The sequence below is a fragment of the Myotis nattereri genome, assembly GCF_964212035.1.
Source record: "Myotis nattereri genome assembly, chromosome: 5".
In the NCBI taxonomy this organism is placed as follows: domain Eukaryota; kingdom Metazoa; phylum Chordata; class Mammalia; order Chiroptera; family Vespertilionidae; genus Myotis; species Myotis nattereri.
The window spans coordinates 83152171-83165062 of record NC_138080.1 but is presented as its reverse complement, the minus strand read 5'-3'; the positions used below and the strand labels follow the sequence as shown (position 1 = coordinate 83165062).

General features: G+C 40.4%; 1 protein-coding gene across 4 annotated transcripts in view; it reads right to left on the bottom strand.

The window, feature by feature from the left end:
- Nucleotides 1-12892, bottom strand: part of RNF14 (ring finger protein 14) — a 28746-nt gene that overhangs the window by 5201 nt on the left and 10653 nt on the right. For 3 of the 4 annotated variants that reach the window (XM_081091759.1, XM_081091760.1, XM_081091761.1), the window contains 4 exons: nucleotides 11148-11376; nucleotides 7157-7329; nucleotides 5204-5334; nucleotides 2209-3655 (listed from right to left, as the gene is read on the bottom strand). In XM_081091759.1, coding sequence (XP_080947885.1) covers nucleotides 3595-3655; nucleotides 5204-5334; nucleotides 7157-7329; nucleotides 11148-11376 — 594 coding nt within the window. In that variant the 3' untranslated portion in view covers nucleotides 2209-3594. Of the gene's footprint in view, nucleotides 1-2208; nucleotides 3656-5203; nucleotides 5335-7156; nucleotides 7330-11147; nucleotides 11377-12892 lie in introns of those variants that run through there. The other variant, XR_013996010.1, reaches the window with a different exon arrangement.

Below are 12892 nucleotides of genomic sequence, written 5' to 3'. Positions count from 1 at the left end.
GCAAACTGGTCTATTGAAGATATAAATTTGCAAATTTGATACCTCTTTCCTGGGAATCAAAACCCTTACTATGATGAGATGCATAAGTTTCCAATAAGATATTGTGACAATGCTGAGATCCTCTGGCTCAGAGAAATACGGGAATCCTCGGAATTGTGCAAGATTAGACTGTGGGTGCTGAAAGTTATCATGAACATTTGTTAAGAACATCATCAAAGCCATTTTTCTGACTCAAAACCCTAAGACTGGTATGCTGGCTGACTTTCTTATTCAGCCAAAGTTCAAGGACCTGACTATTCGGCTACTCTTTCCAGAGGGTCCCACAATGTCACAACTTCTCCATCCTCCTTAGGAGCTGCATCATGGTACAGCTATAAGTTAGTTTCTTCAGTGGCTGCCAACAAGTACTACTATCAAGAATGCCACCTTCCTATACAGTGGTTCTCAACCTTCTGGCCCTTTAAATCCAGTTCCTCATGTTGTGACCCAACCATAAAATTCTTTTCATTGCTACTGCATAACTGTAATGTTGCTACTGTTATGAATCATAATGTAAAGATCTGATATGCGGGATGGTCTTAGGCGACCCCTGTGAAAGGATCATTCGACCGCCAAAGGGGTCGCGACCCACAGATTGAGAACCGCTGCTATACAACAATTGGATGTCAGCTGGTTCAAATATAGTTTTAAGTGGCCTTACAGTATTTGGTAATACTGCTGTTCCTGCCTTGCTGCTATTATTAAACTAGAGGCCTAGTGCACAAAATTCATTCGGGGCAGGGGTGTGTGTGTGTGTCCCTCAGCCTGGCCTGTGCCCTCTCGCAGTCCGGGACCCCTGACTACTGGCTTAGGCCCGATCCCCAAGTTGGCAGTCGAGGATCCCTCTCACAGTGGGGATCCCTCTCGCAGTCTGGGACGCCTCACTCCTTACTGCCTGCCTGCTCGCTATGCCTTACTGCTCAGCTAGCTGCACCTTAGTGCTGCTGCAGAGGCAGGAGAGGTTCCCACCACTGCCACTGCGCTTGCCAGACGTGAACGGGGCTTCTGGCTGAGCGGCACTCCCTCTGTGGGATCGCACTGACCAGCAGGGAAGCTCCTGCATTGGGCATCTGCCCCCTGGTGGTCAGTGCACATAATAGTGAATCAGTTGTTCTGCTGTTGGGTCGATTTGCATATTAGGGTTTTATTATCTAGGATGTCATTTTACTCACCAATGTGTATAACAGACTATAATGAAACACAATGAGGAAAATTTAAATCCCAGACATAAAACAAATGCTACTAGTCTTAACCATTTACTGAATTTTTATAACATGGCAACTGCTGCCACCTGCTGGTGATGCTTATGGCAAAATTACTACTTAGTGGGATCTCCAAAATTCCTGCCAAAATTTTTAAATTCCTTTCCAAAGCAGGCAGCCACATGAATGGCTTTATGATGATCATATCTGATTAATTCTCTTAACAACAAAAATGTAAGTATATTAATGTCTAATGTAAACTAGAACCCTCTGTAACTAAAAAATGACCTGCTGTTAATGCTATAGGTCTGGGAATGTTGCCCTGAGGGAATGTGGCTGCCAAGTCTTTTCTCCATCATTCTTTTCAACAGGAAGGGATGTATATTTATTTTAAGTTAAAAACATTACTTAAGAAAATAAGTGGGACAAGATGCATCTCAACTGACAAAGGCAGGCTCTTAAATTTGTTCAATCACAAGCTTAAAATGTCACAAAACCTCTATTTTGACTTAAAAAGTCATTTAGTAACTTAATTTCATTTATCTTTCTACATCCAAACCTTTTACATCAAATCAAGAGATGTGGCTTCTTCAAACTAGCGCTGGGCAGGATGAATTGACAGTCTGCAAAGGGACCCTCTGCTCTCTCTCACCGAAAGAAATCATGAGGTTCATGTCAATTTATGGTAAATCTCAGTCCACTTGTAAAAGTGGCCTTCATGAAATTAAGTTATGTACAACACTCTTTGTTCATGTATTTTCTTGATATACCATCCTTTAACAAGGTAATTTATTTCTAGGGCATTCAGGGGGTTACCCCAATTTTCATTATAATCAGAGACAAAAGTACTCTACCCAAAACTTCACCATCTTAAAAATGGCTTATAACTCATGCCTCAAAAATAAGACTTTACAAGCCTTTGGCGACAGTACACGTATCATCAAACTCTGCTCTAATTATAAGACAATTTTTAAGTTACTTTTATTTTTAAGATTAAGCATCCTCATTGACAATCCAGAAATAGTCACTGCTGACTCTTTGGATACACACACATAAAATGGTTAAAAATGATTCCCCAATTTTCAGTGACAAGGTAGGAAAAAACATTTTCATAGCTGCAGCTGAATTCTGCCCTTTTCAAAAAAATCTTATTTTGCTACCAAACCAAAAGGAAAGACAATTTTTCAAAAAGCCAACAAAACCCTGAAATAGGGATCTAGGCAAGCCAAAATTATCCTCCAAAACAGTGCTGTTGCAAAAAACAGGTGGGAAACCAAACTCCCAAAGCACATTAGAGAAGACATATAGAAAGAATTTAGAAAGTTAGGATTGAACTACAGTACTGTGGAGTTCAAAAAGCACATAATTGGAAGCTCAGCTTGTTCAGCTTGGGAATGAATATATTAGGCTTCCTCTTATTCCAGCAACAGAAATAAAAATGGGAGCTGATGGAGTTGATATTAAAATTGTCCTTACCAACAGAAGGCTGGGTGAGGTAAAAGAGAGAATGTAGAATGAAGGTGGCAAAGACAAGTTGTTTTGAATCTAGGCTCTATTGCTCAGGAAAGCTGAACAGCGCTGAAATTCTTCTGAGCCAGTGTCATTAAATAACAGATTTGGCTCAGCATCAGTGAACTGTATACCACCTGCTATATCTGTGACCCACATTATTTGTGGTATTATAGAATATTTTTTAAATTATAAATTTCTATTCTGAAAAGCAGTATCAGGTGACCCACATTATTTGTGGTATTATAGAATATTTTTTAAATTATAAATTTCTATTCTTAAAAGCAGATCAAAATGGCACTGGGCCATCCAATCGGCTATAAAGGGTTCCCTCCAAAAAGAACTCAGCAGAAATTTAGGTTGGAAGGAATGTAACATGGAGTAAGATCAGGCTCTTTGTACAATTTTAATAAGGCTTCTAACCACCCCAGCCGTAAGGAGACTCCCTCAGAAGTTTAAAAAGATGATTCTCAGAGAACAAAAGGTCTGTAAGTTGAACTCTTGACCCCTTCTCCTTACCTAAAGCTTGGGAAAGAAAATAAATATTTAAATTTTTAACTATTCAGAGTTTCGGGAACATAGTAATATTTAATATTCCTTAGTTTTCATTTTTGAACCTTTGGCTTATCATTTTCTCCATTATGTTACACTGACAAATGTGTGAATGTGCCGTAGTCAGTAGTGCCACATGAAAATGTAAACCTCATTCTCCTCATCTTCTACACTGGAAGCGGGAATGAATGGTAACCCTAAATATCCTGCAAGTATCCTGAGTTACTCTGTATACTCAGCAAAAGATCAGGGCAAACCATTTCACTTCCACGTCTTGAGCAGGAGGAATGAACTAGTCTTCTTCAATCTCATCTTCCCAAATATCTTCATCAACATCCACAGCATAGAACAACCTGGAAGCAAATGATAAGGTGTAATTTTATAAACTTGAAAGAAACTATAAATAATTTCCTTGTCTCAAAAATACTTTCTGTACTCCTCAGATAACATCTTTATCTTTTCCTCTCCTTTAATCTTCCACTGAGAAGGACTAAAATATGGTCCCTCTGAACAGCTAGCTGCCTTAAAGCTTATTAGAATAGCCCTTTTAGGATCCAGACACTCTCTAGGGCCAGGGATAAGTAATGGAAGATGAGTGTCACAAAACTGATACTCAATGCACACAATATGTGGAATAAGCCAAGACTGGGGAAATCAAGCAATCTAGAAGTTAAACTCTTTTGAGACACTATAACTTTATTACATGCTAATCACTCCATCCTATCTTCATGGTCCATGCACTCTCCATTTTTAGTATGTTTTATAGTTACCAACTTGTCTTCCTTTCCTTATGTTATCTCTCTCTCTTCCTTCCTCTCTGAAATCAATAAAAATATATTTTTTAAAAAAGAAATAGATGTTTAAAAAAGAGAGGCTTAAGAGACAGAACCAAATAAAATGACTGAACTTGATTAGATCCTGTTTCAATAAAACAACTTTAAAAGATATTTTTAGGGATAACTGGAAGGTTCTTAATAAGTTTATTAGCTGATAATATGCCATTGTCATTAATCTGATTGAGACTTTTCATTGATTTTTTTAGAAAGGAAGGGAGAGGGAGAAAAACATTGATGTGAGAGTGAAACTTGATGCTCCCTGCTGGGGATCAAGCCTACAACTTGGGCATGTGCCCCGAATGGGAACTGAACCAGCAATCTTTCAGTGTAGAGGATGACACCCAACCAACAGAGCCACACCGTCCAGGTCTCATTAATTTTTTTAAAGTATTCTTATATAGAAGAATTTTCTTAGGCCATACACATGGAAGCATTTAGAGATGAAGCATCCTATCTCCAACTTAGGGTCAAGTACTTCAGCAAAAAAGTTAGAGAACAAACATTAGAAAGTTTTAATTAAAAAACAGAGAACAGGTCCAGCCAGTGTGGTCCAGTGGTTGAGCATCGACCCATGAACCAAAAGGTCATCAGTTCAATTCCCAGTCGGGGCACATGCTGGGTTTCTAGCTCCATCCCCAGAAGGGGGCATACAGGAGGCAGCCAATAGATGTTTCACTCTCACATCTAAGTTTCTCTCTCTCTCTCTCTCCCTTCCTCTCTCTAAAAATCAGTAAAAACATATTTTTTTAAAAAAGAGAATATGGCAAAACACTCTCAATTAATAATTTTGGTGGACGTTATCCTACTATTCAGTCTTATCCTTTCAAATTTTCTATTTAAAATTTTTTACTATAAAAAGCTGAGGAGGACGAAAAAGAAGTTTTCCAGGTAGCATATTTTCATCATAAACCTCATTTTCAAGAAAATAATATAAAAATTCACATATGTGGGAAGTGTGTAAGAGAGTTCTCTAATAAGCAAAGCACCAAGTCAAACACTGGATCTGTGGTCTGCAAATGAAGGTCCAAAAACTGCTGCTGAGCCTGGGGAACTCTGTGTACATACCGGTTAAAACACAGGGAAGCAGGATCAGTGAAATGTTTATAAGGGTTTGCTCTAGAGAGAGAACCCATGCAAATCCAACAGAAATATTGCATACAACCAGTACATGTCATCTTGTTACATCCATCTAATTTCTGGTGGGAAAGACAGAAAGGGAAAAATATCAAGGCTATAAAAGCAAAAGAGGAATGCACATGCCAAAAAGATTCAGTATAACATTCTCCTACCAGTGGTTCTCAACCTGTGGGTCGCGACCCCTTTGGTGGTCGAACGACCCTTTCACAGGGGTCACCTAAGACCATCCTGCATATCAGATATTTACATTACGATTCATAACAGTAGCAACATTACAGTTACGAAGTAGCAATGAAAATAATTTTATGGTTGGGTCACAACATGAGGAACTGTATTTAAAGGGCCAGAGGTTGAGAACCACTGTCCTAGTCCTAGTCCCTTTCCGCACACAGAGCTGAACACTATGGTAGGTAACACATTGATAGCTAGTTAATGCCAACTCTTTTGCATTACAGGTGAAACAGAAAATATTTAGCAGGCTTTCCTACAACTAGATACTTAGAAAGTTTTCTTCTGATAAACTCTAGATACAAACCAAATGCACTATATTGTAAACAGAAAATGTAGTTAGATTAATTAAAATGTTTGGATTTAATATATGTGATTTTAAACTTTTTACATAAATCTAAAAAACATTTGGTATCAAGTCCTCCACTTTATCATAGGGCTGAGATATATCAGAAGTAGTTAAATTGGTTAAATAGAATGTCAGTTTCCTTAATGGAGTACTTAGGGAATGACCACCAGGTTCAGTTCAGATATACAGTAGTACCCCCTTATCTGCAGTTTTGCTACTCATGCTTAACCCATGGTCCAAAAATACAGAGTGGGGCAAAAGTAGGTTTATAGTTGTGAGTATGCAAAACAGTTTATTTTTGTATTATTCATTAATTATTGTATTATTTGCCGTATGAACAACTGTAAACCTACTTTTGCCTCACCCTGTATTATATGGAAAACTTCAGAAATGAACAATTCATGTTTTACATTGTACACCATTCTGAGTAGTGAGATGAAACCTTGCGCCATCTCAACCAGGGCGCGAATCTTTCCTTCTCATTAGCCTGTTTCCATATCGCAGCACTCATATTCAAGTAACCATAGCCTAACACTACATCACAATCCTATATAATTCACCTCATTTTGTATCACTGCACATCATCTCAAGAGTGAACACAGTACAGTAATATATTTTGATGTAAAAAGATCACATTCACATAACTTTATTATAGTATAATTATTCTATTCGTTATTGTTGTTAATCTCTTACTGTACCTAATTTATAAATTAAACTTCATCATGGGTATGTTTGTATGTTTTGGAAAAATACATAATACATATATAGGGTTTAGTATCATCCTCAGGTATCTATTGGAGTCTTGGAACATATCCCCCACAGATTCAAGAGGACTACTATAATGGATTGACACAGTAGAATCAAATACAAAGATATATTTTGATTTTAAAACATATTAAGATTTTTGTCAAGAAGCAATAGATTATATACATTTGGGAAAATGTGCCCATTTCTTAAGCATATACTTGTTAAACAGGTGTGTTCAATTCCAGGATAAAAAGTTCTGAGAAGAAGTCAGGCTTGATTTTTTAAAAATCACATAGATGAGTTAAGAGTTGATTCTGGCTCTAGGATGGCTTGCCATTCAATTTTAAGGGGGGGATATAATGTGAGAACAACTGTCACTGTATGAAAGCACTTTGAAAAGGGACATCTACATACATTTAAAATAGATGACAATATTAAGTCGTTAATTTACAACTTCCAAGTAAGAGGGTTTAATAAATACCAAAAAGTTTTTTTAATTAGTCATAAAATTAATAGGCTTCTTGAGATGATCGTAACATGCCTGTGAGTCTGTTTACCTCTATGGGAGTCCCACAATTTGGGCAGTTCTTTGAGTTCTTTTCTAGCCACTCTTTACTTTCCATTTCTTCCAGTGCCTTCTGAATCACCCTCTTACCATACCTCTGTTCCAGAAATCTTTTATTGTCCTCATCTGCTTGCAGGTACTCATTTTGTAAGTCTATTAATTTCTCTAGAAAGTGAAATGGAAAATTAACTTTTATATAACTTTGCAATGCTGATTAAAAACTATTAAAAATGGCTATAACCTTTGACTACTCAGTAATGCTCCCTCTGGGACTTTATCATAATCCAAAGTAAAGTTATATGCATGGAAATGCACATAACAATGGCAAACAAATTAAATGTCCAAGGAAATAATTATGTGCGAAAGAGTCATTTGTGACATAATATTGTTATTAAAAACTTATAGTTAGGATGGCTACAGCTCAATTAAAATACTCATTACAGAATCCAGAAAAAAAGCATATTTAGGTTATGACTAGGTAAAGTTAGACATGCACAAATAACAAAGAACAAAAAGGAATCCTCCAACTAGAAAAGTTGAATTTGGTAAAGGTGGTAGAATAATAGGTTATCTTTTCCTTTTGATTTTGACTTATTAATGTTGATATGTTTGTACAATTAGTGGTGAACAGTTAAGGACTGACTTATCTAAAAAACGCAAAGGTTGAAACAGACACTGATTTTCCACTAACTCAGCATCATTCACCATCTATATACAGTGGGGCCTTAACTTAAGAGTGTCCTGACTAACGAGTTTTTCGAGATACGAGCCCTCTCTTGGCCGATTTTTTGCTTTGAGTTGCGAGCTAAAATTCGGGTTACGAGCCAGCTTCAGATACCCCACCGCTAGTTGGCGCAGCGAACCTCACAGTGAATGCCACATCAGCCCAGCATCACGTGTCTCACTCGTTCACTTCTTGATTTGACATACGAGTAATTTGAGTTACGAGCTCTGTCACGGAATGAATTAAACTCATAAGTCAAGGCCCCACTGTATATATAAAAGCCTAAGCGACAGGCTGACAGGCCCACTGGCCGACTGGCTGGTAGCTATGACGCACTCTGACCACCAGGAGGCAGACGCTCAGTGCAGGAGCTGCAGAGTGACAGCAACTTTGCAGAGTGCCCTCTTGCACTCTGGGAACCCTCAGAGGATGTCAGACTGCTGGGCGAGGGACACCACCAGTGCACAAATCCATGCACCAGGCCTCTAGTTTGATAATAACAAGGTTTATCAAATAAACAAAAGCACCTTTGGCTTAAGGGCAAAGGCGGTTTAATTTGGTATATTAAAAAAAAGTCAGTGAATAAAATTTATCACTCACAGCTACTAAAAAGTTCCTCCTGACACCTTTTCCCTTGATACTCTTCACTCTGATTTCTATTTATCACTTAAATGAATAGGCAACCATTCCCAAAGCCTTTACTTAGACACAAAAGGCTTTTGTTCATAATCCTAATATCTTAATTTTTCAACAGGATCAAGACTCTCAACAATGTTAATTATTTTGTGTTCCTAGGTATATTAAGGACAAAGGTTATTGCTCTAATGTTCTCAAAATAATAAAAATGCTAGTATTTCATATATTTTATATGGTAAAATCTAACATCTATATATATATATATATATATATATATATATATAGAGAGAGAGAGAGAGAGAGAGAGAGAGAGAGAGAGAGAGAGAGGAAATCAGATGCCAAATTTTACTGAAGCCCCTAAGTCTACCTTCCATTTTTTCCTCAAATGCTGTGAAACATGTGAAATGTACTTTAGCCTCTCAATGCTAAGGTTACAGAAATCTAATAAATGGCTTATAATTATGCTGTGGTGAGTTCTTCAACCCATCTACTGGACCACTACAAGACTCTGCTGTAGGCAATGGCAGCACCTACTCATTCTCCTCAAGGTACTTTCTTGAAGATAATAACACTCTAACAGTGCCAACTAGTAACTATAATAATAATAACAGCATTAATAATTACCACTTTGCCCTAGTTGGTGTGGCTCAGTGGATAGAACATCAGCCTGTGGACTGAAGGGTCCTGGGTTCAATTCCGGTCAAGGGCACCAAAAATCCTATATAATAAGGAGCTAATATGCAAACAGTTGTCACACCCTCATGCCGTAAGGGCTCAGACACTCAACACTGGGAAGAGAAAAATGGGGACCAGCCAGGCACAAATGAGCTTGTGAGAGAGGAATGAGGACCAGCCAGGCTGCAGCCCGGGAGAGGGACAAGCTGCCCGCCCCACGGTCCCGGGTGCCAGTGGCTGCGGCTGCGCCTTCGGCCCAGGAGAGGGACAAGCCACCCACCCCACGGTCCCGGGTGCCAGTGGCTGCGGCTGCGCCTTCGGCCCAGGAGAGGGACAAGCTGCCCGCCCCACGGTCTCCATGGTCCACATGGTCCTGGGCGCCAGCGGCTGTGCCTGCGGTCCAGGAGAGAGACAAACCACCCGCTCTGTGGTCCCGGGTGCCTGCGGTTGCAACCCAGGCGAAGCCGCCCATCCACAGTCCCCTGCGGCTGCAGCAGACCTGGGCAAAGCCAGCCCGGGTCCTGGGTGCCTGCGGCCGGCCAGAGAGAGGGAAGCCCAGGTCCCGGGTGCCTGCGACCAGCTGGAGGAGGGAATCCTGGGTCCCAGGTGCAGGGCGAGGCAGAGGCAGTTAGGGGCGATCAGGCCAGCAGGAGAACAGTTAGGGGTGATCAGGCAAGTGAGCAGTTAGGAGCCAGCAGTCCCGGATTGTGAGAGGCAGTTGGACATCCTCTGAGGGGTCCCGGATTGGAGAGGGTGCAGGTCAGGCTGAAGGGCCTCCCCACCCCCCGCACACACACCCCCTCCCTCCGCATGAAATTCGTGCACCAGGCCTCTAGTAAATAAATAAAACTAGTTACCACTTTGCCTTTTACATGTACTGGCCCATTGTTCTCAAAATTATCTATAGTGAAGGACTAGTTTTTCTCCCCTACTCTGTCAAGGACCAATACTTTTATTTATTTTTTAAAATATATTTGTATTGATTTTAGATAGGAAGGGAGAAAGAGAGAGAGAGAAACATTCAATGGTGAGAGAGAATCATTGACCAGCTGCCTCCTGCACACCCAGGGCATGTGCCCTGACTGGTAATCAAACTATGACTTCCTGGTTCATAGGTCGATGCTCAGCCACTAAGTCACACTAGCTGGGCAAGGACCAATACTTTTGAAAAATACAATCAAATGAATTTCTTCCTTACAACAACCCTAAAGTAGCTATTATCATCATCCCTGTTAGTTTGAGAAAGACCAAGTCCATTTAAATGAGAGTCCAGTTAAATCTATGTCAAAGGCCTGCCTTCTCAATCCTTATCTAGATCAGAAATGGCAAACAGATTATATATCTTGTGTCTACTTCAATAGAGGATGACTTTCTGAAGTGCTGTGTTCAGGAAGATTCTGAGGCCTCCCTGACCTCAATGAGAAAACACTTGATGACTGATCAGACATATGTGCCATGGAAACAAGAGTGACAGCTATGCATCTGCCAGCCAGAACAGACATTATTTCACGTCCATAGATAAAAATGACCTTGCCATTCCTTCCCTGGACTGTTGTCCCCTGATATCTGCATGACTTGTTTCCTTAATTCCTCCAAGTCTTTACTCAAATCACTTTGCCAGTGAGGCTTCCCCCTGGCTTTCCAAAGTAAAATCCCAAGCTCCTTCCCCTTCAGAACATTTAATATCCTATCTCTGCTTTATTTTTTTTCCTCCTTAGCACTTACCATCATCTGATATTTTTTACATGTTGTTTGCCTGTCTCCTCCACTAGAATGTAAGTTTCATGAAGGCATTTGATCACTAATATATCCACCGAAGTGAGGACAGTATCTAACACAAAAGTTTCTGTTGAATAAATACTTCCAAATGGAAAACTCAAGTTATGAGTTTGGGGGTTTTTGGTGGGGGATGGGGGACAAGAGAACTGAGTTCATTGATACAACTTACCTGCCGTGAGCTTACATGGAGAGACGCCGTGGTAGGTCAATCTGCATAAGGTACAGAAGGCAAAATTGCAGCTGGAGCAGATGCCCATGGTGCAGCCAGGCTCCTGCATCACAGGCAGCTGGCAGCATGGGCGGGGGCAGTACACCACATCTGCCATCAGGTCCAAGGTGGACTGGAGAAGCAGCCGATCGTAACGGGCAAATAACTCTGCTTCTACTAGCTCTTTGACCTGGAGTAAAATATTTTAAAACACAGAGGTTTGACAATTTCCCAACCAGTTCTGTTCCTGAGGATATACTTAGGCTGCTGGGCAAATCAGATGCACATAAATGAAACCCCTATACCTCACTTCAAGATCAAAACAAGCCCAGCTGGGGTGGCTCTGTGGTTGAATGTTGACCAATGAACCAGGGGTCACGGTTTGATCCCAGCTCAGAGCACATGCCTAGGTTGTGGGCTCAATCCCCAGTAGGGGCATGCAGGAGGCAGCCTATCAATGATTCTCTCTCATCACTGATGTTTCTCTCTCTCTCCCCCTCTCACTTCCTCCCTCTCTGAAATCAATAAAAATATATTTAAAAAATAAGATCTAACCAAGTATGGCAAGTCTGTATCTTGACTGAGATGGTGGTTACATGGATCTACACATTTGTCAAAACTAAGCAAACTGGCCCTGGCCGGGTAGTTCAGTTGGTTAGAGCACTGTCCCGATACGCTAAGGTTGCAGGTTTGATCTCTGGTTAGGGTACATACAAGAATCAACCAATGAATGCATAAATAACTGGAACAACAACTGATGTTTCTCTCTCGCTCCCTTCCTCTTTCTCTAAAAATCAATACATTAAAAAAAAAACACAAAAAACTAAGCAAACTGTACACTTTAAATAGGTACATTTATGCCTTCATAAATTTAATTTTTTAAAATCACACCAAGCAAGCTGTCCTTATGTTACAGTCTACTAAAGATTCGGTTAACCATTCCAAGGGATATGGGTTCAGATCCCAACCTCACAAAGACAGGCAGTGATTCTCCAAGGTCGATGGCATTCTAGTAAATATACAAAATAAGTCACCAGAATTACTTTACACCTTTTCAACATTCCTCCCTGCTGAGGACTGCCCATTCTGAGGCCAGCAAAGAAACCATTTATGTATGCTTAAATGGTAAAAACCATAGCATTCTTTTAATTCTCACCCGAGGAGTGAGGATATTTTTTTCCATTGAGTTTTAGAGATGGTAGAAGGGAGGAGGGAAGGGGAGAAAGATAGGAGAGAAAAACATCAATGTGAGAGTGACACATCAATTGGTTGCCTCCCATGTGTACCCTGACCAGGGGTAAGGATTGAATCTGCAACCCAGGTACACGTGCAGGCTGACGCTCCAATCACTGAGTAACGTTGGCCAGGGCAAGGCCATAGCATTCTTTTTTTAAAACTCCTTTCTTTTATTTTTTAAAAATATATTTGTATTGATTTGAGAGAGGAATGGGAGGGAGAGACACAAACATCAATGATGAGAGGAAGCCATTGATCTGCTGCTTCCTGCACGCCCCATACTAGGGATAGAGCCCACAACCTGGGCATGTGCCCTGACCAGGATTAAACCCTGACTTTCTGGTTCATAGGTCGACGCTCAACCTCTGAGCCACGCAGGCTAGGCAAGACCAGAGTATTATTGATGGATACAGTGAAACAACTTGTGGGCTGGCTCCAAGATCTCAGAATGCCCTGATGAGCCCTAGCAA